A 21,635-nucleotide genomic window follows, 5' to 3' on the forward strand; every position below is an offset into this window, starting at 1 on the left:
CAAAAGACCAAAGTAAACTGCTGCACCGTGTAGCTAAGTGGTTGCCTGAAACAAACCTTCTCATTGGCACTTCAATCCCTCAGACAACTAAAGTGATAGCAGTCAAGTGGGGGACGAAGTGGGGAAAATAGGCATCGTGGGATGTAAGTAAGTTCTTTTTGGGTTGGAAATTTATAATGCTGAGACCATATTATAGAGAGGGAATATTTTTAGCTTTTGTGATGGACTGATGGCTGTGATATTCTCAATTTCTTTTTTACATCATCATCTCTTTAGTCTCTTGGTAAATTGTGACTTACATTTGTATGTTCACCAGAGGTTTAACATCTTAGAGATTTTATTAAATTTGTTTGGTTTGGAGCATATGTATGTAGGTGAGATGAAACTGAGGAGAAATAATCATGTCAGTGAAATTAAGAATAAGTATTTGAGCCGTGTCATGACAAAACCAACTTAATGGCTTTGCAACCAGCATGGATCCAGACCAGCCTGTGCATCCGCCCAGTCTGATCAGGATCCATGCTGTTCGCTTACCAACCCTATTACAAATAGAGAAACTAATAACAAACAGCATGGATCCTGATCAGACTGCGCGGATGCGCAGGCTGGTCTGGATCCATGCTGGTCGCAAACACACTATGTTGGTTTTGTAATGACACGGCTCATTTGAATGTGAAAAAATAACCTCTGAAACTTAAATTAAATGATAGAAACTATACATACGGTGATATAGTATTGATATATGTTGTCTATCCTAGTGTAGTTTGCCTTAATAAGGTATAATCAAACAAAGAAAATAAAATGAAATACTCTTAGGTCATAAAATGTTAAGAAATGTCTGAAACTTCACATCTCGGAGATTTTATAGAATTGACTAAATATAACATTGGCTTGAAAGCCCCCTGCAAATATAATGCCTACCACAAGCATTGCAGTATAGTCTCAAATAGCCAAAACTTCAATTGATCCCTTTTAATGAAAGGAAATCCGAACTTTTGTAAAACACGTAAGTTTAAATTCTTATTTCAATTTCTATTTTTAGCTTTGTGATAGTGAATCAAGAGCTGAAGGGGTATGTTGTTACGCGCCTCATTCCCGCCGAATCACATGTATCGATTTTCCTGTACACTCGCCAGAGAAGATGTATTCTTGTGGCTATGATGGAAGTCTGAGATGTGGAGATATGCAAAAAGAAATCTTCATGGATGTAAGGTTTCATTTTTCGTATATGCCCCATAATAAATATATTGAAGATAAGCATTGGTGACCACTTTGATTTTTATTGTACCAAAATGTGAAAATTAAGAAAAATATATTGAGACCATATGGCATGTGAGAAATCAAACAATGGGTTGTCCGTGGTTGATTGGTTATGGTCATTGATTTCAAACCACTTGGCCTTCACTGCTGTGGGTTCGAATCCTGACAGGCACTTTGGATTCTTTCATGATAGGACCCTATCCAGCTAGCTTATAAAACATGGGTGGTTTTACCAATGTGCCCATTTGTGCTTGAAATAATGCAAGGAATAGTCCAGTCATTCTAGCTCAAAATAGAGCCAAACCTCAAACAAATTGCAACAGAAAATATTTTGAGTGTTTTGAAACCCCAGACCTATATTGTATAACATATCAAAAGTCTAGAAAAATTTAATTTGGAGAATGTTTTCAAAAATTGAGATCAAATATATGGGTATCATTGTATTTATTTTTATCTTAATTTGAAACTCAATGTAACACAACAATACATTTCCCAATCAGTTTTTAATATATAATAATGCATAAAAATATAGCTTAATCTATCCCTATAGTAACATACAGTAATCAAAAAGTTGTTTTGTTTAAAGAAAACTTACTTTTACCTTTCTAAAAAATTTATTAATAACTTAAAGTGGGTGGGGTAATATTATATTTTTACATTGCTGTAGATGCAACAATTTATTGAAAAGCTCTATGTTATAATGATATTAAACAGAAAATACAATAATGGTTTACGGTACATGTTGAAAACTATCAAGTTTCAACGTTTTTATTAAAATTTTATAATTTTACATTCCATCAATATTTAATGCATATATTGAAATATTTATATTGACATTGTACAGCTAGTGGGTGGGGTAATTTTATACAAAAAAGAAACATTAAGGAAATCTATAATATATCTGTGATAATAATATTTGAGTTTTATATAACTTGAAATACTTTCAAGCAACATCTGTTGTATTTTTTTCTGAGTCATTATTAATAACATCATGGCATTTGGGTCAAAAGAGGTGACATTGACCTTTGGAAGGTCAATTTTCAATATATTTGATAACATTTGAGCATAAAATTTAAAAAAAAAAAAATTTGCAAATTTAATTTGTAAAAATATCTTCGGCTAGCATAAGCACAAGAATGTCATGACTTTTACAAAGCGTCACTCGCTTCGTTATTTCTGCTGCGAGCCAATCTTTCACTTTTTACACTAGACTAGATGGTAGCACCTGAATCTTTCTGGTATACTCTTTTCCAGTTCTGAAAATTTAGGGAGCAATTCATGTTTGGATGGTAAGAGCATCGGTTACAAGCAAGTCGTGAACCTGTTCTATCCTTGCTCTTACTAAATATCAGACAAACAAGTGGTCAATTCGCTCTGTAAATACATATATTCAAAGTGTCCTTACTGGCGAAAACATCACACTTCCTTGTTTTACCATTACTTATTACACAGATTGACCACAATAATAAAACAATCTTTTTTGTATGAAAACTTATCAGTCATTGGATCTCAATGGTGGCATCAATGGTTTTCCCTGTTTCTGTCTTAGTGTCTCTTTTAGTGTAATGTGGGTTAGCAGTACATCTTTCTACACTAATGCGAATATATTATTCCGATTCCAACTTTTAACTGTCATTTTAATTTCTCACATGGCAGCAATTTATTCCTTGCATTCCTTTTTCGTTGCCTTTAACTGTCTTGTATGATCATCAAAACAGCCGTTAACAAAAAATCCGACCACGAGTTTCATTCTTGAAAAAACAAAAAACAAAAAAAAAACAATAACTGATATGTAAGATTTATAAAATCTGTTTTTTTACAGTAATATGGAGGTTGATCCAGAATTACCCAAAAATTTGTTTATAATTCTGATAATTTTTTTATGTTTTCTTCATTAAATTTATAAATGCGCAAAGATCGATGTTTCTTCTATTTGATTGCCAAATATAATTGATTATTAAACATCACAGTACCAGTCTCAGGCCGCCTTAAATAACCCTGGATAACGCCACAGCAGCGCAACTCAAAAAGAGACACGACATTCGTTGAAATTTATTAAACACCAAAGTGCCCCGACACAAAAAGGGATCATGTCCAAATCTTTGCCGAAAGGTTAATGTAAAAGCCTGCTAAAATTTCACGTCGTTTGTATTATTGTGTAATCATTTGTTATTTCAACGTTTATTTATGGCAAAACGTCTTCATTAAGGCGTCGGATAAGCGGCACTTTCATAAAATTTGTCACTGTTTTAAGACAGCCTAACCATAGAACATCTAATATGAAAAAAAGAAATTGACACAAGTATTTTTGTTAGTTGTCATGCATACAAACTTTTTGAGGGGTAAAGAAGTTTTTTTTACCAGACTGTTTGGAGTAATTTTTAGAGATAAATACATATCGTTGGCGGCATAGAGAATTGCGTAAAGTTAACGTTTCTCTTGGCGTCGTGTTGGCGAATTTGAAAAAAAAATATGCTGTCATTATGTGGCCTTGCACAATTTCAATGCGATTAAAAAAAAAAATTAATTCTAATTGACGATTATGTGCATGTTTTTCAATAACTTTATTTGTTTTCTTATAGCACTTTTTATCTAATTTAAATTAAATGAATCATATATTTTTATGCCTTTCAAACTTTAAAGATGTTGTATGAATACAGGCAATCAAAGCAATTAAAGCAAGTTCAATAGTCATAGGTTAAGGTTGTGTAGTCACTTAACAGTGAATGGCACGGGGGATTCCCTATGTATAAAGAACATAGAACATCAACCTTTTTAAGCATAATGTGACAAATCCTATGTTTGCTTATTAGTAGGCATACTGTGTTTAAATTATCAATATTCTTGTTTCCTTGTAAAGAGGATATAATTTAACGCAGTAATAAAAGTTGTTTGTTATATGAACTTTGAAATTTGGAATTTAATTGTTAATTATACGGGGTATTTACTGGGATCATCCCTTGCATTCTTGTATTCTGGTTATTGGGTAGCTGATTACGTATTGTTTCATGTTATCCCAGACAGTAGTGTTATTATAAGAGTATTTTTTCCTAAAGGCCTTTCCTAAAATTGTTTTAAGTGTATTTATTTGATCCAAAGTTGCTGATAATGACACACTTTCTTTGCCATATCAGACTGGCGTTTACCGTTTTGTATTACCCATGCCGGAAATTTCATCTGGCATTAGGGGTGCCAGATGAGTCGCGTGCTGTTACAATGTCAACGGCTTAAGCCCCAGTCCACATTAGAGCTTATAACAGACCAGTGAAGACCAGTTCACGGATCACAGTGACCCTCTGGTTCGCAGACAATCTTTAAAACGTCTTACGACGGTCATCGGTGATCTTTGAAAGTCGCAGGCTATCTTTATTTTAGGTCCCACAGATCCAAATTTTCAGTCGGGTAGAGGAGGTTTTTTGAAAGCTTGCACAAAAACCTCCTTGCGATCAAAAAGGTCGATAGTGATCTTATAAAGGTCTTAGGGCTGTCGCACGATGGTCGTTCAGAAGTGCGACAATCTTACGCACAAGTGTCCTTTACAAATGCCACTAGTCACTGGATAATCTTGAGTAAGTCTTTAGTTATCGTGTGAATGGTTCGTACGACAGGTTGTAGGTGATGCAATGACAGGGTCACGGGTAGTCGTAATGAATCCTCACAATCTTTGAGACCATCGTACTTTTGCTTATGACCTGTCGTGCGATTGTCAATGATGACTGGTCTTACGATAGTCGCAGAAGTTAAATTTATACGTGCAAAAAATGGTTTTGGTCGCAGACAATCGCTGATGATCGTCAGTTTTACAAGTCGCCGGTGGTCGCAAGTAATCTTAACTCTAGTGTGACTGGGGTTTTAGGATGACGTAATTTTACCGTTATGAATGAAGTTCTAATTTCATACGCTGTTGTAGTTTCGGTTGTAATGGCATAAATTCCCATTGAAAATTAAGATAAAGAATTCAAAATATAATGTTATGTCGTAAAATATGCAAGAAAAACTAGAACTGCCACTATCATGGCGTGAATACCCCCGCATACCACTTTGTCATAATCAACAGTGGCCATTAAGAGCTCAAGGAAAACCTCCCTGCCAAATCTGAGGTTACTAAGCCAGTACATTGCTAAGTTATGTATTCTACATGCTTCAAATGTGAAAATGTCAAAATCAATACATTGCGGACAGGACATTCTTTAGCAATTGAGAAGAAAAGCTTTTGTCAAAGTCCCTGTGACCTTGACCTTTGACCCAGTGACCTCAAAATCAATAGGGGTCACCTTATAGTCATGATCAACATCCATGCCATATAAGAAGACTGTGGGTCAAAGGAATCTTAAGTTAATGGGTGGACAAACTTTTTGAAGTCAAAGTCCCTATGACCTTGACCTTTGATCCAATGACCTCAAAATCAATAGGGGTCATCTACTAATCATAACTATTTACCTCCATGCCAAATATGAAGACTGTGGGTCAAAGGAATCTTAAGTTATAGGGCGGACAAGCTTTTTGAAGTCAAGGCCCCTGTGACCTTGACCTTTGACCTGGTGACCTCAAAGTCAATAGGGGTCATCTACTAATCATGACTAACCTCCATGCCAAATATGAAGACTGTGGGTCAAAGGAATCTTAAGTTATTGGGCGGACAAGGTTTTTGAAAGTCAAGGCCCCTGTGACCTTGACCTTTGACCTGGTGACCTCAAAGTCAATAGGGGTCATCTACTTATCATGACTAGCCTCCATGCCAAATATGAAGACTGTGGGTCAAAGGAATCTTAAGTTATTGGGCGGAACAAGCTTTTTGAAGTCAAGGCCCCTGTGACCTTGACCTTTGACCTGGTGACCTCAAAATCAATAGGGGTCATCTACTAATCATGACTTAACTCCATGCCAAATATGAAGACTGTGGGTCGAAGGAATCTTAAGTTATTAAGCGGACAAGCTTTTTGAAGTCAAGGCCCCTGTGACCTTGACCTTTGACCTGGTGACCTCAAAGTCAATAGGGGTCATCTACTTATCATGACTAGCCTCCATGCCAAATATGAAGACTATGGGTCAAAGGAATCTTAAGTTATTGGGAGGACAAGCTTTTTGAAGTGAAGGCCCCTGTGACCTTGACCTTTGACCTGGTTACCTCAAAATCACTAGGGGTCATCTACTAATCATGACTAACCTCCATGCCAAATATGAAGACTATGGGTCAAAGGAATCTTAAGTTATTGGGCTGACAAGCTTTTTGAAGTGAAGGCCCTTGTGACCTTGACCTTTGACCTGGTGACCTCAAAATCAATAGGGGTCATCTACTAATCATGACTTACCTCCATGCCAAATATGAAGACTGTCGGTCAAAGGAATCTTAAGTTATTGGGCGGACAAGCTTTTTGAAGTCAAGGCTCCTGTGACCTTGACCTTTGACCTGGTGACCTCAAAATCAATAGGGGTCATCTACTAATCATGACTTACCTCCATGCCAAATATGACAACTGTAGGTCAAAGGAATCTTAAGTTATTGGGCGGACAAGCTTTTTGAAGTCAAGGCCCCTGTGACCTTGACCTTTGACCTGGTGACCTCAAAATCAATAGGGGTCATCTACTAAACATGACTAACCTCCATGCCAAATATGAAGACTGTAGGTCAAAGGAATCTTAAGTAATTGGGCGGACAAGAAAAAACCGACAGACGGCCGGACGGACGGTCAAGCTGATTCCAGTATACCCCCCTCACAACTTTGTTGTGCGGGGGTATAAATATCTGACATATGTTTGCGGTTCGGATCGGAATATCCGTCCCTCGGTAACCCGCCCATGTGCAGTAACTCGGCAAACGTTGTTACCGCCCAATGGGCGGGTCACCTCGGGACGGATATTCCGATCCGAACCGCAACATATGACAGATATTATTATTATTTTCTAAGGTTTTAATCTAAAATTATAAATATAAAATACCTACTGGTTAAAGTGTTTGGAAGTAACGTAAAGATAAAGTCACATATTGAGTTTAAAAATGTCACCTTTCAATTTTAAGCATTTCTAATGCCCATCCGTGCATGCATTCAAAAATATTTGTACTGATATGTTACTATATGGAACTTATGACACACTTTAAAAGTTTGCTTATATGAAAAATATCATTAAAGTGATTTTGTGAAACAAATGTCTCAACTATGCATCTTTACCTTTAACTCGTATACATCACAGTGTCCTCAGAACACATGATCGGGCATACCCATTGGCTCTGGTGTGTTGATGAAATCTGTAACATAGAAATTACTTCAAGTTTGAAAGGATTAGAATCTTATTTTCATATTTACGTGAAATAAGGCTCTATAGAATACACAGATGTTTTTATTGTTACATGTATTTGCTTAAATTTTGATTTTAGAAGTGATAAAATTATACTATAGTCAACTTTGGTGTGCATTCCAATAGAAATACTAATATATAGCTGTGAATTGATCTTATACACGTAATACACTTTTTCAAATTCGCGCAGGTGCTATTGTATGCATAAAAGATTTTCTTTTAAATTATGGATCAACTGTGCATGTTTACCTTGAACTCATACATGTCGCCAATCATGAACCATAACTAGAAATCCAGGGCTCGACACTAACGATGGTCCGTTAGCCCGTGGCTACCTATTTTCCCCAAGGACTACCCGAGTTTCCAAGATGGGTATCCCGTCGGGCTACTCAAAATTTCAGTGACCTGATGTCTCTAAATTCACTAAAAATAATTAATAAAATAACATTTTTTTAGGCTATGATTCAAAACGAAAGATAAATTCATCTTACTAGACATTTGCGACATAATATCGGGTAGGATTACCGAGGAACAGTTACGTTGATATTGAGGGGTCATCTCAACACATATTATGTACACTTTAAAATAAGACCAGGATATTTCATTGTGTTTCTTTCTTTACATCGTAATTTTCATTTTTAGTAACTACAAGACGATCTTATGCCAAGTTCTCTAAGTAAATTCGGAACTTTTCTAATAAGCTCAGCCATTGGTCGTTTGCGTTGACGGTCGTTTTGTCTAGTGCGCTGACGTGCATCACTTGTTTTGTCTTTTGATGATGCCAAAGCGTTTAACAGATTTAGCACGATCATCTTGACGACTTGATTACGGCCTCGGTTGCGCTGTTCACTTGGGTCTGGACCGGGTTGAAGTTGTCTCGGGACTAGGCGGGAGCGAAGCTGCTGGTCAGCTGTCCGTGTTGGTCTTCATTTTTACATCAGTTAAGATCTATCAGAGCTTGACTGAACAATGACTGCTGCATGTGAGCCGCTTTAGCTTGCCCTTGATTTAGAGATTTAGATGTCGGTCCTTTCGATAGGAACTGCACCTGTTTTTGTTTTTGGTTTTTTTTGTGTGTTTTTTTGTGCTTTTTATCACTATAACCTTCATTCAAAACGCTGTACGGCCTAAATGTGTCAAGTGTCGAGTGGCAGTCGTAAACAAAAAATGCCCCGTACTTCACTTCTAGTCCTTCGGGATAATTGAGTCCAGCATTTTTAAGTGTTGAGAGTTGAGTACCGCTTAAGCCGGTGCTAGGGGCGTGAGGGATGTTGCACTTTTTATTTTCCCTCATGTTCAGAATTAATCAAACCGAGTCTGCAATTTTCGTGATTTTTTTGCTGTGCTTCCGCAGATATTTCAACACTTTTTAGATCATATTTGGCTATTGCTTGCTTTCGATATATTAAACATTTTCACTACTGTTTAAATGCTGAGCGCCAAGCCAAAAGCTGTTGGTACCATTTTTCATGTACTTGGCATCACGTGGCTTGAACTAATAACCTTCTGTAGTCGAGGCACGCTCTACTAAAAGTGTTATGGAGGATTTAAATTGTATATGGAATATTATAAATACATCAGCATAATGCTACAGCATAATGATAAAATACGTCATTTAGATAGACACTGATAAATTTTATTGCATTTAATTCAGGGTTTGAACCTTTTGTTTACATGATGCCAAAATATATAAGAATTTGGTGCAGATTAAGGGTTACTGATTTATGATGTAAATACTTATTACTTATGTAATTTATCGTTTTTTCTTAATCAAGCTTATTTAATATCTTGATCATTTATTTCGGTAGAACTTTTGCATATAATCCCACCACGATTCTTACTGAAATAGCAGCCGTGAGAAATGTATTTCAAATGCACACATAGATACAAATTCTCCCGAGTTGAGTTGTGAGACACCCGAAACACTTACATAATTCTTTAAATAAAAAGATAAATAAAATGGTTTACTGAAGCTATGTACTTATGGAACAAATGCGAGTACATATAGCGGCCACGGCTATTGATGGCACATTTCGTAGAATATACCGATCTGTAGTAGAGCCACAGGAATTATATTATTCAGGACAAAGGTAATATCACGTTATACAAACAAAAATTATTTCGTAGGCATTGCCCGCCATGTTATCCGTTACTTAAAAACCGCATTTATTACATTGTTCGATAATTTTGAGAATATCCCTTTATATAACTTGTCCTTGATCATCAATCCCCGTTCCTCATTATAAGCCGCAAATGTCTACTAGTAAATAATTAGCCGTTGGGTCACTAATGATTGTAAACATTAAGCGCACGACATGCCTTCAGGCACTGAGGTATAATTGCGTCGTCCGTTAATCTCTCGACATCCCTTAATAGATCAATATCATTACTAAATAAACAAACCAATTGTATCTATCCAAGCATGTCGCATACTTTCTCAATATAATTGTCAATCAGTGTCAGTCACAGCAGACGCATAATAGATTCTATTTAATCTCTATAAACTTGCGAAAAGTGAAACCGGAAGTCCAACTTAATTGCCGATTTTTCCAGCCTGCTTCAATAGAATTCTTTGTCTATTAAACATTTCAATGAAAATCTTTGCTCATATTGGAACCTCAGATTCAAGGGTTTAAACTTAAAAGAATATGATTTGTTGATTGATGTAAATCACACTGACAATGATAACCAAAATAAACGTGTTGTCTGAAATAGATCTGATTTCGGATGTAATTTATTCCACGGATTTATATTTATTCCACGGATTTATGTAATATAAATCCGTGTTTATTCGGACATGAAATTATTGATTGGGAAAAAATCTCTTTATAAAAGAAGAGAAGAAAAATGTTTAAATCTCTTTAAAAAAAGAGAAAAGAAATATTCTAAAGTGTTTATAATTGTCTTTGCAATAACTTCACAATGTTGTAAGCACTTCTTAATCATGTACAAGCAAATGTAAGCAATAATGCCAATACATGTATATGAAGAAAAAAATTGTTAACAAATACTTATACCCTAGGCATAAAAAACTAAGGCAATATAGTTTGATTAAAAATGGCTTTACATTTCTAATTTCGTGTTTAAATCAGTGACAACAGATATTAATCTAATGTCCCTATTTATTTATTTATATTCTGACAGTTAAATAACTGAATTACTAGCACTAGTAAAAGTTTGTTATTCTGATATTTTGTTGTTTTATGTCTGACAGAATAAGTTTGTAGAATAAATCAATTAGAGTAAAGACAAACATTTTTTGTTCTTGTCCAAGCTTTTTACTTCTGTTTTGAATTTAAAAACACATCTAAAAGGTCATACATTATCTATACCTGAAAGTAGATTTGTAAGCTTTATTGAAATATTTTTTTAATACAAAAGCCAGGTATTACATAAATTTTAAACTGACAGATACTTCTTTAGCTCGTATTGCCAATATATTCTCCCCTTCCCTATAAGCTGTCAATAATATAAGCTGAGCTGATTGCCTAGCAATTTTTTTTGTAATTCCTGGCTAGAACCCTGTACCTGTAGGTAATGTCTGGCCTTTAAAAACCTAATGACTTTTGTGTGTCACACTGCCATATTTTATAACAAAAATATGTAAAAAATTGTTGATGATGACTTTGAAGAGCTCAGAGGCTAGCCGGAACCTACATCTCATGCAGAATAAAGCTTACAATCTTTTACTAGATTTATCTATTGGTGATTTTTTTGAATAAATTTGAAGAGATCTCATGTATTGTTTTCTTATCTTCAGATACATACACTCAAAATGCATTTAAATAGAATAAGAAACATTTTTTATGTTTTACAATGAGGACTACCTAGATTTGCCAAGGACTACCTGATCCTCAAAGTAGGTAGTCCTTCTGACTACCCCTAAAAAAAGTTAGTGTCGGGCCCTGAAATCACGTTTGTTTATTGATAAATTTTTCATGTCACCTTTTCATGTATAAATTTCTTCTATGTCTATTAAAAACTGAAAATAATTTCAGATATATTGAATTATGCATACGACTCTATTTCCTCCATGTTTAATATTCACTTAAACTTACTATTAAAAGATAATGTTTGATATATGTTATATATGTAAAAATATTACAAATGTAAGCACAGGAAAGCAAACTTACTCATTTAGTGTACATATAGTTTACTGGATTTCTTTTATTTTCAAAATCAAGCATACATCAATGAAGACTACCTCAAAGCGGTACCCCTGAAATAATAATAACATTACATACATTATATATGTAAAACAATTTTAAAAAACTATTAAAAAATAAAAAAAAACCCAACCTTGAATTCAAATTTAACAATAAAACATGATTAAAGTATTCAGACTTTATTTAACGTAATTCATAATTAACGTGATAATGGCGTTCCATAGATTAAAATACTGTCGAAATTAACTTGTTATAAATACACATTTTTAGGCCGTTTTTGAATGTTTACTAAGACAGGAGTTAATCAGAGTTGTAATTTATATAAATTAAACTGTTTTCCATGAAAAGTATAATACAGATCACTTGAAACACCTGTTGACCTTCAACAGATAAAGAACTAGTAAAACAAGTAATAATCTTCAACAAATACTCATAATAAACTTACGACCCCACATTAATAATTTCTATTATGATCTTTAATATTTTAAGGAAAATATACCAACCCACTTTACAGTGTACTTTACTGACATTTATTTTGTTTACACTTATTTTGTTGTTGTTGTCGCCATTATGCAGTCGCTTTTCTGAGTATCGGAGACGCTTTGTTCGCCTATGGAAGACCGTTGTCGTCAGAAAAAAATCACAAAAAATAACGCGATAAAAACCTGTTTGTTTTCAATGTTGCGCAACTTAGATTTTGCTAGACTTTTGATATGATTCATGTTATGAGTCCCCTACCGGTTTACCGGAGGGGACTTTAGGTTTACCCTCCGTCCGTCTGTCCGTCCGTCTGTCTGTCAGTCCGTCCGTCCACAAAACTGGATCCCGCAATAACTTGAAAAGTACTGAAAATATTTTTATGAAACTTGGTATATGGATAGATGGCAGTATGGAGATTATACACGTCTTTTTCTTTTCTTCCTATGTTGAAAATTCTGGTTGCTATGGCAACAAATAGGCTAAAAATATGGCAAATTTTACACATAAACTGGATCCAGTGATAACGCAAAAAGTACTGGAAATATTTTTATGAAACTTGACATATGGGTAGATGGCAGTCTTGGAATTATGCATGTCTTTTTCTTTTCTTCCTATGTTGAAAATTCTGGTTGCTATGGCAACAAATAGGCTGAAAATATGGCAAATTTTACACATAAAATGGATCCAGTGATAAAGCAAAAAGTACTGGAAATATTTTTATGAAACTTGACATATGGGTAGATGGCAGTCTTGAGATTATGCACGTCTTTTTCTCTTCTTCCTATGTTGAAAATTGTGGTTGCTATGGCAACACATATACCCAAAATATGGCAAATTTTACACATAAACTGAATCCAGTGATAACTCAAAAAGTACTGGAAATATTTTTATGAAACTTGACATATGGGTAGATAGCAGTCTTGAGATTATGCATGTCTTATCTGTTCTTCCTATTATGAAAAAATATCAGTTGCCTTGGCAACAAATAAGCTTAAAACATGGCAAATATAACAATATTTGTGATAAGTCAAAAAGAGCTGAAAATTTTTATGAAATTGCATCTTTAATTCAAGAGTTATCTCCTCTTTAAGAATTTTGCTTTTAAAATGTTATATTTTGGTAACAGGGATGTTTCAAATATTAACTTTAGAGTGTCTTTCAGTCTGTCTGTCTGTCGGTTCATAAAAACTGTTTCCTGTGATCACTTTTAAAGAACTTTTCCAACAAGTTTACTTAAAATAGAGAAAAATTGAAACATAAGTGAATGGCCAATGGCCCTTCAGAATGTTGATGGGGTTCTAACCGGTAGGGGACTTATGGATTGCTTGCAATACTATGATAATTGCTTGTTCCATATACTTTCTATACCAGGTAAAATATTTTCTGTTGCAATTTGTTTGAGGTCGATTTACAGACTGACTGGACTAGAAGGGAACCTGAGTTCTTCCTCCACCAGTAAAGCTTGAAAATCAGCATTTGACCTATACTGTGATGGTGCGACGTAAATACAAACAAATAAAAAACACAGAAAAAAAACTATGATGCTCACTTAGCAAATACTTAAGTTAATTACAAAAATTGGTGTTGCTCTAGTGGTTAGCCAAAATCTTTTTTCCTGTTTCAGCAACATATTCTGTGTTGGTAAGCTGTAAAACCAAACAAACAAACTGTTGGCTTTGAATGGACATTTGAGCCGCGTCACAACAAAACCAACATAGTGTGTTTGCGACCAGCATGGATCCAGACCAGCCTGCGCATCCGCATAGTCTGATCAGGATCCATGCTGTTCGCTTACCAACCCTGTAACAAGTAGAGAAACTGATAGCGAACAGCATGCTGGTCGCAAACCAATTATTTTGGTTTTGTCAAGACACGGCTCATATCTTTTTTCATGACCAGGTATTCAATGAACCAGAGGATGATGTTTTGTTGAGGAATTTCGTTTTCACGTCTCCACACACTATGTTGGTGTCTGAAAACACAGGGTGTGTAGCCTGTGTCGACACAAGAACAGCCAGGTAAGATTTATAAACACTTTTCATGATAGAAAAAAGGGATAAAAAGAAAAATAGGGATAAAAAAAATTACTAATCTCATTTGGTGGGAAAATACGGTAGAAGTTATTTTCAGAAAAGCCACATGTAGTTTCCAAAAGCTTTACAAAAGTTTTACAATTTTCCAAAAATTTCAAATTTTTCAGGAATGGTTTTGTTAATGTCATTAATGCAAATATGATTTTTGTAACATATGAATTGAAATGTGGCATGGACAACATTGTTCTTGATACTTGCATAAAAATGAAAGGAATATAGCATATTGAATGAGTGTAGATTCCATACTGAAGTTGATTTGAATTATTTTCTGGAGGCTCTGGCAAACATATTGTTGTGATTTTATTCAACCTTGTAGTAAAGCTATATGAATGTATGTGTTATATTTTATTTATTGTTTACCAAAAAATACAGTAAATTAAAACATTTATTGGCAAACTTATATTTTAAATATTATTGTTAAATTTGCTTATAGCCATGATTGTATTATGCATATATGGTGCCATGTGAAAATATATGCATAGGATAGCAAGTCTGAAAATAGGCATGGGTATATTTTAATTATGTCTAGAGGTGCAATCACTTGTTTTGATGCATCAAAAACCAGTTTTGTAGATGCCGATTTGTTTCAGTTATCAGCTACATTGTATAACAATTCAGATTTGATTCACACCCAAAAAAAGCCATAGAAAAGATGCGAGTCCCTCTCTGACTAGTCAACTGTTTTATTATGTTGCATATGTCAGATTGGTTAATTTAACCTTTTACCCCATGAGCATATTGTGAAAAATGGCGGTTTTCATTGAAAAGCCTCCTGTTACAAGTTCCAACTGCTATTTAACTATGAAAAATGCTTCAATACTGATGAAACTTTGCGCATATGTTGACTGAACCATAACCTCTGTTACAACATGCTCAATCTTAAATTTCACATCCTTCTTCTGGCAACCCCCTGATGTATCATTTTGATGGGGGACCATGCTGACAAAAAGTGGTCACTTTGAAAAAGTGGTCACTTTTTTTTAACGAAAAACAGTGTTTGGACCTAAATAGGTCATTTTTCACTGTTTGAGGCCTCAGAAAAGGGGGAGGGGGTGGACAAAAAGCCGTCAAAACACGTCTATATGAGAGAAAAGGTTAACTTAGTCATTAAATAAATAAAGTAGTGTTAAGTAATTAAAATGGCTTCAAATGTCAATATAGAGAAGTTCATTGTAAAAAATCCTCCCAACAATTAACAGGTGAACAAACATGTCGGTTTTTGCGGGGGTAGTGATTCAGACGATGTATCATATATGTTTCAATTTTGGCATTTTAAGAATAAATGTAAAATTGAAATTGTGTTGACTTTCTGATTATATTGATGATTATGTATGTGCCAGATTTGACATATATTTGAGTCGTGCCACGACAAAACCAACATGGTAGGTTTGTGACCAGCGTGGATCCCACTATGTTGGTTTTGTGGTGAAGCGGCTCATTTGTACTTTAAAATGAGGAGGTATTTTTAATTTCAGCACCACAGCTGAACAGATGTATAAATTAAGTCACAAATCTTTTAGGACTGTCAGTTGTCATCCAACACAGCCCTACTACTTTTGTACAGCGGGTGTTGCAGGGTAAGTTGGTTTATTTATAGGAAGTTAAAAAATGTTGGGTTGTAACAATGTTAGGGTATTAAGGCGTCTTTAACAAAATAACGTCTTCCCCTTTGTATGACATGATTTATACACCTTTACAAAAACTATGACATTACATCTTTACCTTTGTATGACTTGATTTAGGCGCCTTTTGCAAAATTACACAACATCTTCACCTCTGTATGACCAGAGTCATGCATATAAAAAACATGTTACTTCAGTGCTTGCTTGCGTGATTTTATCAATTATTGCATATTTTCATCTTTATTTATGTATATCTGCATGAGCAGTTTTTATGCAAGAATTATCCGTATTGAATGATATGAGGTGCTCCTAAAAGTAACAAGCAATTATCATAGTATTGCAAGCAATCCATAAGTCCCCTACCGGTTAGAACCCCATCAACATTCTGAAGGGCCAATGGCCATTCACTAATGTTTCAATTTTTCTATATTTTAAGTAAATTTGTTGGAAAAGTTCTTTAAAAGTGATCACAGGAAACAGTTTTTATGAACAGACAGACAGACGGACTGAAGGACACTCTAAAGTTAATATTTGAAACATCCCTGTTACCAAAATATAACATTTTTAAAAGCAAAATGCTTAAAGAGGAGATAACTCTTGAATTAAAGATGCAATTTCATAAAAAAAATTCAGCTCTTTTTGACTTATCACAAACAATGTTATATTTGCCATGTTTTAAGCCTATTTGTTGCCAAGGCAACCAATATTTTTTCAAAATAGGGAGAACAGATAAGACATGCATAATCTCAAGACTGCCATCTACCCATATATCAAGTTTCATAAAAATATTTCCAGTACTTTTTGAGTTATCACTGGATTCAGTGTAAGTGTAAAATTTGCCATATTTTCAGTCTATGTGTTGCCATAGCAACCAGTATTTTCAGCATAGGAAGAAAAGAAAACTAGAAATGTGTCCATAGGACACGGGTGCCCCCACCACGCCACTGTTCTGTCAATCTTTTTACTAAGTCAAGGGAAATAACTCTACAAATACTGGATAAATCCACAAGCAAAACCCCAGGTGCAAATCTAAAATATGCTGAGCAACCTGCCTATAAGGTTAAATGACTATGACAAATACTTTTTGAGAAACTTGCGACACAAGTTGAAAATTGCAAAAATTTTCTAAGTGAAGGGCAATAACTCTAAAAATACTAAATAAATCCAGACGAAAATACCTGGTGCACAACTGCACATGCTAATCAATATTCCTGTAAAGTTTCATGACTCTAGGTCAAATACTTTTTGAGTTACCTGCGACACAAGTTGAAAATTGCAAAATTTTACTAAGCCAAGGGCAATAACTCTGAAAATAATAAAAATTTTCAAACGAAAATACCCATGTGCACAACTATACATGCTGATCAACATTCCTGTAAAGTTTCATGACTCTAGGTCAAATACTTTTTGAGTTACATGCGACACAAGTTGAAAATTGCAAAATTTTACTAAGTCAAGGGCAATAACTCTGAAAATACTTAAAATATCCAGACGAAAATACCCAGGTGCACAACTACACATGCTGATCAACATTCCTGTAAAGTTTAATGACTCTAGGTCAAATACTTTTTGAGTTACATGCGACACAAGTTGAAAATTGCAAAATTTAACTAAGTCAAGGGCAATAACTCTGAAAATACTAAAAATATCCAGATGAAAATACCCATGTGCACAACTACACATGCTGATCAACATTCCTGTAAAGTTTCATGACTCTAGGTCAAATACTTTTTGAGTTACGTGCGACACAAAAGTGAACGGACAGACAGACGGAAGGATGGACGGAAGGCAGGACGGACGGACGGACAAGGGTAAATCTAAATGCCCGCCACTAACGTGGGGGCACTAAAACGTGCATAATCTCCAGACTGCCATCTACCCATATTACAAGTTTCATAAAAATATTTCTATTACTTTTTGCGTTAACACAGGATCCAGTTTATGTGTAAAATTTGGCATATTTTCAGTCTATTTGTTGCCATAGCAACCAGAATTTTCAACATAGGAAGAAAAGAAAAAGACGTGCATAATCTCCAGACTGCCATCTACCCATATTTCAAGTTTCATAAAAATATTTCCAGTACTTTTTGTGTTATCACTGGATCTAGTTTATGTGTAAAATTTGCCATATTTTAAGCCTATTTGTTGCCATAGCAACCAGAATTTTCAACATAGGAAGAAAAGAAAAAGACGTGCATAATCTCCATACTGCTATCTATCCATATATCAAGTTTCATAAAAATATTTTCAGTACTTTTCAAGTTATCGCGGGATCCAGTTTTGTGGACGGACAGACAGACGGACAGACAGACAGACGGACGGAGGGTAAACCTAAAGTCCCCTCCGGTAAACCGGTAGGGGACTAAAAAAAGCTTACTCCGCCAGAAAATGTTGAAAGTATCGGAGGAAAGAGTAAGCTATCTAAATCAGTGTTATTTTTAGCTATTTTTGCATGGGTCTGGTAAACTTTCCAAATGGCAAAAGTTTTCCCCCCCAACCAATGTCCCAATTTTTCAGATTTCTTCATAACATAACAGTTGTAGCAAATACATGTTTTTATGGAATTTTTTTCTCCCATACTTCTAAAACATTCCTGATCCGGAAATCCTGGACACATTCTTTTGAAGGAAAAAATCGATGTAGATAATTAAGACAGCAATGCAGTCATTTTGTTGTTGTTGAATATTTTGTTTGTTATACAGGGGCTTTAGTGTTTGGGATCAAAGGAACTTGAAACCGAAGAAGAGCAAAGCTTTATGCGAGCTTGCTTTTGGAAAAAACATTAACAGTGCATATTTCTCACCTGTGACTGGGAAACACATTCTGGCGACATCAATCAACGATAAATTAAGGTAAGATTATTTTACATTACTTAAGACTTGTGATATGTATGTAATATATATCATCCATACTCATAACATACTCTGGATATGGAAGGCATATTTTTAGCTTGACTGCTCAAGAATAGGGAGAGCTGTTATTCTTACGTCAGCATGGCCGTCAAACTTCGGTTAAGTTCTTGAGTGCCAATTGGTATCTCCAAAACTATGGAATGGGTTGGACTTTTCAAAATATTTAAGTTTAGTTTATGCAAATAAATTTTAGTTAAATTGTGTTGGAAGCCATAAGGTTATCCATTTCTGGAAAAACCAGTACTAAGCAATGATTGTAAAGTTTTTTGCTCAAGGAGACAGCCGCTTGCTACTGACTGGGTTTGAACCCATGTGGACAGCAATCCTTTGATTACTACTCTGACGTGTTGACCACTCGGCCACGCCGCAACTGTAATGTTTCATAGATATTATACTCACTATGAAAAAAAAGTTATGTTTTCTATTAAACCAGAATGTATTGCTTTAATTAGTGTGTTTCTTCGAAATAACACATATATTAAATCTTTTCTGAAAGGAATTTATGTTAGGGTAGCAACATTTCTGGAAGAATTATGTTGAAAATAATTTCTCATTTGCAGAATTTATGACAGTTCAAAAATTGGGCCAAATATTAAAGTGAAAAGATGCATTTGGTAAGATTTCTAGCTAACAAAGTCAAGTCTTAAACTGCTGGAAGGTCAGTGACTCTACTGTGTTAGAAATTTTGCATAGAAGAGCACCCGAGTCCTCTTCTGCCTGTTTATCTGTAAAGTCAGCATATGACTAAAAAACAGTGATGTTGAGTCCAAAAACCAACTAAAAAAGGACAAACATAACAAAAAGATCAACAAAGGAAATTAACTATAGATGATATCTGTTAAACATTTAATTTAAAGGAGTCCTCATTAGATAGGTTATAATAATTCTTAAAGGCTGTTGCTAGGGTTACTCATAGACAATTCGTCACCTTAATGCTATAACGTAATAAGTACTCCTAAATTTTAAAGCAGTTAATCAGTTATTGTACTAAGATGATGAATTGCAAATTATGTCGGTAATGTCATTTCATCTTAACTAAAATTTTCTCATTCAGTCATAACAATCGAAATGGACGTTTGACATTCAGAGCTGCTTGGCACCCTGCCAGAGAAGATTGTTTTATTGTTGGCAGTATGAACTGGCCTAGAGAGGTTAGTGATAAAAATATGATTAAATCTGTATGCAAGAAAGATAAGATTGAAGAGGAGTAAATTTATGACTTTTCTTTTTGGGTTTCAAGTAAGTTTATTAAGTGTTTATGTTATGTGAAAGGTGGCTTTATTACAAGCATTTTTTCCTCATTTAAAGTAGGTTCATATTCTGTCTTTAATTAACATTTCATTCATGTTACACAGGGATTTTTTTTGGCTTATTATATAGCCGTTTTTAGGTCATATTCCCAATTGAAAATAGTATGTTATTTTCCCAATCCACAGGAAAAAATTCCCAATTGTAAGTTACAAAATAAATATTGAATAAAAGTTCTAAAATCTTTGAAAATCAGGGCTCATTCACTGTAATAGTGCTTAAAATGTTTGAAGATGCCATCTTAGACAGTAATTGTTTGCATCCATTTAATCATTGTAAAATTTCAGTCATGCATTTTTTCCCAATTCTTTACAAAACACTGCTAAAATTCCCAATTCCATGGGCATGGGTCATGTTCCCAAAATCCTTAAAAAATCCCTGATGTAAGAAAACTAGCCCTACGAGTTTAACAAAAGGTTCATGGTTTTACTTAAGTGCTCTACCTTATATTTTTGTTTTATATGTTCGAATTAACCTATGTAGTATTTTAAAATTTTTATGCTTATGTACATATACCTTTAATTGTTGTTAAAATGTTTATATATGCAGAAATTTTAAATTTTTATGTTTTTAGACTTTTGGACCTCTGTGAGGCTCTGTTACGCCATGTGTATATAATTCAGGATCAGGTTCTCTTGACTTTAAATTATTTACCCTAAATTATCACCGGAATCAAGGGTCTTTAACTCTGACCGCTCTTTTAATTTCAGATATCACTGATCAGTGTTGCTGGCAAAAAGCTGCATGCCTTTAGAGATGAAGAGTACGTAAACAGTGTATGCTTCCTGCATGCTCTACATCCAACTCTTAACCTGGTTGCCGGCACCAATAATAGTGGCAGAGTGTTTGTGTTTATGTGATTATAAAACAGGAGATGGTGTACAAGGCACGTTGTGTGTTTATACTTAGACATGTGTTCATAATATTGTGTTCATTGAAGTGTTGCGTTACAAAGCAGACTGTGTTAAAAAACAGACTGTGATTGAAAGAATATAGTGAACTTTACAAAAGTAATTTGTTAACATTACCAGAAAATGTGAAGAAAGTGGTCATATGATGTCATATTTGCACATTGCAATATTCAGGTCTGTTGACAAGTGATATTTACCATAACTGTGTTCAGAAATTAATCTCAGGAAAATGTTGTTGTTTATTTGCATGTTATTTTTTTTATTTTCCCACCATATGATATGGTTAGGGGTACACTAGAATCACATTTTTGTTTGCAATTCTCAGATTTGATATTTTCAGACTTAACTTTAAATAAACATAAAAGATGAATCTGCAATGATAAATTCTTTGAAAATGCTTCGGTGGGGTTATTTGTCACTTCTGTAACAAATTTCCAGTTTGAATCTATTATTCTCGGTGTTGTGTAAATATATTTCTTGCCATGTTTTCATTCTTGTATTAATGATTGTATTGGCGGAAAAAGTATGGTTATTTTATTTTTGTCACTTTGTAAATAGTGTATGTTATTTTATTTTGGTACATAAG

At 34.5% G+C, this 21,635-nt stretch overlaps 1 protein-coding gene across 1 annotated transcript; it reads left to right on the plus strand.

Moving 5' to 3' along the window:
• The first annotated feature begins 1,038 nt into the window (after positions 1-1,038).
• Positions 1,039-21,419, plus strand: LOC132745821 (WD repeat-containing protein 76-like). The gene is made up of 7 exons (XM_060734807.1): positions 1,039-1,207; positions 14,103-14,221; positions 15,772-15,873; positions 18,621-18,770; positions 19,391-19,444; positions 19,885-19,981; positions 20,849-21,419. The coding sequence occupies exons 1-7, from the start codon at positions 1,142-1,144 to the stop codon at positions 20,996-20,998; spliced, it is 738 nt and encodes a 245-aa protein (XP_060590790.1). The 5' UTR covers positions 1,039-1,141; the 3' UTR covers positions 20,999-21,419.
• Positions 21,420-21,635: the final 216 nt, after the last annotated feature.

Source organism: Ruditapes philippinarum, unplaced genomic scaffold (genome assembly GCF_026571515.1).
Source record: "Ruditapes philippinarum isolate M1 unplaced genomic scaffold, ASM2657151v2 ctg1517_1_1_1_1, whole genome shotgun sequence".
NCBI lineage: Eukaryota > Metazoa > Mollusca > Bivalvia > Venerida > Veneridae > Ruditapes > Ruditapes philippinarum.

What these genes read in the sequence shown, in the direction of transcription:
- LOC132745821 (XM_060734807.1), top strand. Translation starts at nt 1,142, where the DNA reads ATGTATTCTTGTGGCTATGATGGAAGTCTGAGATGTGGAGATATGCAA. An exon ending in AAAAAGAAATCTTCATGGAT is followed by an intron (nt 1,208 to 14,102) that starts GTAAGGTTTCAT and finishes TTTCATGACCAG; the next exon opens with GTATTCAATGAACCAGAGGA. An exon ending in AAAGTGAAAAGATGCATTTG is followed by an intron (nt 19,445 to 19,884) that starts GTAAGATTTCTA and finishes TTTCTCATTCAG; the next exon opens with TCATAACAATCGAAATGGAC.